The 5,081-nt window shown below is 37.7% G+C and overlaps 1 protein-coding gene across 1 annotated transcript; it reads right to left on the bottom strand.

The window, feature by feature from the left end:
• Window positions 1–726: 726 nt before the first annotated feature.
• LOC124899554 lies at window positions 727–4,420 on the bottom strand. Its single transcript, XM_047414460.1, has 4 exons — window positions 4,273–4,420; window positions 3,952–4,179; window positions 3,252–3,711; window positions 727–1,843 (listed from the first exon to the last, which is right to left on the bottom strand). The coding sequence occupies exons 1-4, from the start codon at window positions 4,418–4,420 to the stop codon at window positions 727–729; spliced, it is 1,953 nt and encodes a 650-aa protein (XP_047270416.1).
• Window positions 4,421–5,081: the final 661 nt, after the last annotated feature.

Genomic DNA, 5,081 nt, shown 5'->3' with positions numbered 1-5,081 from the left:
GAAGGCACAAAAGACAAGGAAATCAGTCTATCAAGAAGCTTCTCATGAACGAAGTGACAATCAAGCTCAATATGCTTGGTTCGTTCGTGAAAGACGGGATTTTTGGCAATATGGATAGCTGCTTGGTTGTCACAATGAAGAGAAATCGGCAAGGATGGAGAAAGAGAAAGATCCTTTAACAATCGAACCACCCAGGTTACCTCGAAAACCAGGCGACACATGAAATAATATTCCGCCTCAGCAAAAGAAAGCGCGGCAACTGGTTATTTCTTAGACTTTTAAGAAATGGGAGATCCACCAAGGCTAAGGAAGAAACCGCTAACAGAGCGGCGTGTATTGGAGCAAGAAGCCTAATCGGAATCGCAAAAAACAAGGATTTGAAATGATAGATATAGGGATTAAAAATAAACCAAGACCAGGAGCTCTACTTGAATATCGCAAAGTATGATAAGCAGCGGAAAGATGCCCTTGGCAGGGGCTTTGCATATATTGACTGAGGGTTTGCACCGTAAAAGAGAGATCCGGACGTGTGTTTGTCAAAAAAATTAGCTTTCCCAAAAGTCGCATGTAGACAATAGGATCAGAAAGAGGAGGTCCGCAGAAACATGAGAGCTTGACAGTGGGGTGTAGATGAGTAGACACAGATCCGGATTCAAGACAATCAAACTCAGATAAAGTCCGTGGCAAATTTACGTTGAGTAATGAACAAACCACCATCTTCCTTAATCAATTCCATTCCCAAAAAATAGTGAGCCTCTCCCAGGTCTTTAATACAGATTCAGAGTTCAAAAAAAGCTTAACTTCCCCAATTTCCTGCAGGTTGTTACCAGTGAGCAAGATGTCGTCAACATAGACGGCAAGCAAAGTAACCAAATCCCCAGTATAATTGAAGAACAAAGAATAGTCATTTAAGGAGCAAATGAATCCTCGAGTGCTCAAGGAAGAAGATAAATGAGAATACCACTTACGAGATGCCTGTTTCAGTCCGTAAAAGGACTTACGGAGGTGACAAACATGAGAAGGAGAAAGAGCTATCAAACCAGGAGAGAACCGTATATAGACTTCTTCATTGAGGTCCCCGTGAAGAAACGCGTCGTTGACATCAAGCTGGTAAAAATTCCAACCATTTTTTACTGTAATAGAGAAGAGACATCTCACAGTTGTCATTTTGACAACGGGAGAAAAAGTCTCTGTAAAGTCGATTCCTTCGCGTTGTGTATCACCTCTAATTACCAAACGAGCTTTGAGACGCTCAAGAGACCCATCAGACTTGAGTTTAACTTTGTAAACCCATTTACAGGTCAAGGCTTTCTTATCTGGTAGCAATTGAACGACATCCCAAGTATGATTGGAGTTAAGAGCATCAAATTCCTTTGTCATTGCTTCCTTCCAACCAGGATGCAATATAGCTTGTTGGTAAGAATTAGGTTCATTGATTTGACAAATGAAGGTAAGCAAAGATTGGTTGTGTGTTGTCAAAGTAGAAAATGCATAATTATGCAAAGGAAAACAAGGGGGATTAGGTGAAATTACAGAAAAAGCTGAAGCATATATATAGTCTGATAAATAAGTGGGAGTGCGATGCTCCCTTATGGATCTACGTAGCTGGGGCTCTAGTAGAGTAGATAACACAGGTGACACTTCAGTAATAGTAGGAGAATGGGATTGAGAAGGTGAAAAAGAAAAGCTAGGTAAACTAGGGAAAGTGGGAACAATATCCAGATGAGGTAATGGTGAAATAACTAGCTCATCATCAGAAGAAAGAGGACTTGAAGTAGGGAAAAGTTGTAAGAGTGGTTTAGAAAGGGAAAAATGAAAAATAGACTCGACGAACTTAACGTCTCTGGAAATTAAGAACTATTTAGAGTGAAGAGTCAATATTTTATAACCTTTTTTACCAAACGGGTAACCTAAGAAAACACCTGGGACTGCTCAAGGACTGAGTTTGTCTCTGTTTTGGGAAAGGGTGGAAACAAAAAAGAGTCAGCCAAAAGGTTTCAGATAAGTATAATTTGGGATTGAGTTGTACAAGACTTGACAAGGAGATTTGAGGTTTAAAACTTTAGAAGGAAATCGGTTGATCAAATGAGTGGCAGTTAGAAAACAATCCCCCTAATACTGTGTAGGTGCATGAGAATGAAACATTAGAGCTCTACAGGTTTCCATTAAATGTCTATTCTTATGTTCAACTACACCATTCTGTTGTGGTGTTCCCACACAAGTAGTTTGGTGAAGTGTCCCTTGGGGGAGAAAATTCAATAGCTAGATGTCCAGAACCTAATTCAAAAGCATTGTCGGACCTTATTACCTTAACTTTGGTAGAGAATTATCGTTCAACATACAGGATAAAGGTTTTTTATGTAGAAAAATCATTAGATTTAGCACAAAACAAGAATGTCCATGTACATCTGGAAAAATCATCGACAATGGTTAAATAATATTTTTCTCCCTTGTAAGTTGGTGTCTTATAGGGTCCCCAAGTGTCTATGTGGATTAGATCGAAGCATTGTTTAGTAGTAATGGAACTTTTGTGGAAGGGTGGCTTGGCTTGTCTAGCCATAGGACAAATCGCATAAGGCACAGGATTTTCAACAATGAAGCTCAAATTTAAACTTTGAATATGTTTCATTGCATCTAAAGGCTGCCATAAAAGAGTAGAAGCTGAATGGACAGAAGGATTTTTATTGATAGGAATTGAAGATTTTTCAATACAAGCATTCGGCAAAACATCTAGGGAATGAACCCTTGAAGAAACATAAATAGGAAATGACTTAGACAAACTAGACCTAGACAAAGAACTAGAATTAAAGGAAACAGGAGACATAGGCTTCTGGGAAATAAGGTTCATCTAAGGCGTGCTATCTCTCATCACATAGAGTCCAGCTGCTGCTTCACCAAGAACTTGGTCCCTCTTTAAAAAAGGGGCCTGAATAGAACAAATATTTTTGGAAAAAATTATATTGCAATTAAATTGTGTGCATAATTGAGAAACTGACAAGAGATTATGTTTAAACACGGGTACAAATAAGACATTACGTAATTCTAATTCTGGAGTAAGAAATAAACTTCCCACATAATTTACTGTGACTTGGTATGAGTTTGGTAGACTAACTAATACAGGAATAGAAAGAAGGACAATATTATGTAAAAGAGTTTTTTCATAAGTCATGTGTTAGGAAGCCCCAGAATCAACAATCCAGGTATTATGATGTATTTTAGAATAGAAAGAGGTAAAGATACTACAAGCATACTGTATACCGACCAGATTTGCACTAGCAGTGACATCAGGAGTTGATGCCCCAATTCCTTCTTGAACTATTTGGAACATTTGAATCAATTGGTCACATTGTGCCTTGGAAAAACCTTGTCCAGAGATGAGATTAGAAACTGCTTTGATTCCAATTTCCGTAGTAGTATCCTGCTCTCCAATAGCATTGTTGGTTGATTGGCTAGGAAAAACTCCTTTCCTAGCTTTGTTGAACTTATAATGAGCAAGATAACCCACTAATTTGTAGCATTCTTCCTTAATATGACCTGATTTTTTGCAATATTTACAAACTTGCTCCATTTTCCTTGCAGTATTCCTGTTGTTCTGAGCAGCATACTTGTATTCCCTTCCCTGTCTAGATCCAGCTGAATTCTGCTCGATACTATAAAAAGAAGAAGATTCAGTTCCTAAAATATTTTGAGCATGTACCTCCCTTTGTGATTCTTCATGAAGAACAATAAAGTAAGCCTGAGCAGTCGAATGTAGTGGTTTCATCATAAGAATATTTCCTCAAACTCCGGTGTAGACATCATTAAGACCCATCAAAAATTGAATGAGTTGTGTATCCTCATTCATCTTAGCATTGTGTGTTTTAGCTCCACAATCACAATTACAGCGACAAACCATAAAGCTATTAAGCATTTTTAATTGATCCCAAATCCTTTTAAGTTTAGTAAAGTAACCTGCAATAGCTAAAGTTCCTTGACTGATATTGTTGAGATCTCTTTGCAGGTGAAACAACCTAGCACCATCTGCTTGTCCATAGCGTTCTTCGAGCTCATCCCATAAATGCTTCGCAGTTTGAGAGTAAATCACACTCTCTAAGATGTCTCTGTTAAGAGTGTTGAATAGCCACGCAATCACCATATCATTACATCTTCTCCAATGATTAAGAAAGGGTGAATCTGGATCTGGAGACCTTCAACTTCCATTGATGAATCCCAATTTATGCTTAGCAAAGAGAGAGATCAAAACACATCTGCACCAATTGCCATATCCAGTACCGTCAAACGTGACATTGAGCAAATTCATGCCAGGGTTATCTGATGGAGCAAGGTAATAAGGGTGATTGATATCCACCAAAGCAGTTGGTGCAGCAACTCTGCGTGCAGCTTTAACTCCCACGGGAGGATTGATCGTTTCATCACCCATGAAGAATCAAAACAGGGAAAAGAAGTATGGAAAAAATAGAGAATTGTATACAGAGCTCCTAGTGACTCTCTGATACCATGTAAAACTTCAAAGAGCAAAAAAAAAATGATATGAGGAAATTCTGTGTTGCTCTCTGTCCTTCATTGTACAATTGATACCCTATATATACAATTATTAGATTTCTTTCTTGTAACAGAATTCTAACAAACTGAATAAAATAAAGGCAAAAAAGAAAATATATTTTCCTAGCTAATAACATAAATACCCTTATTCCATCCTATTCTAGAATATAATAAAAGTAGCCTACTAATATTGATATAACAGTTCCACGTGTCCCAACAATATGTTTCAGCAGTAGAAACTGAAATATTCCATGTCATTTCCTTGCCTTATTTCCTTTCTTCTTCATTGTTTCTTTAGAATCAGCAACAAAGAGCTTGTCTCCGGCAACATATTTCAGATTTAAAAAAAAGAAGTAAACAATCTGTAGTTCAGGTATACAGATTGAAAAGTGATGAATTTTGATTATATTTTTAAATGGCGCCAAAAGTTTGGATACTCATAAAATAAGGGGGGCACCCAATTTTTTACTATTTGTACTCCCATCCCACTTTGACCCGCCCATGTGACATGTTTACAACTTTACTCTTCCCATTCATCC

Source organism: Capsicum annuum, chromosome 6, assembly GCF_002878395.1.
Source record: "Capsicum annuum cultivar UCD-10X-F1 chromosome 6, UCD10Xv1.1, whole genome shotgun sequence".
NCBI lineage: Eukaryota > Viridiplantae > Streptophyta > Magnoliopsida > Solanales > Solanaceae > Capsicum > Capsicum annuum.
The sequence above is the reverse complement of the archived record's forward strand: the minus strand, read 5'-3'. Positions and strand labels throughout refer to the sequence as shown.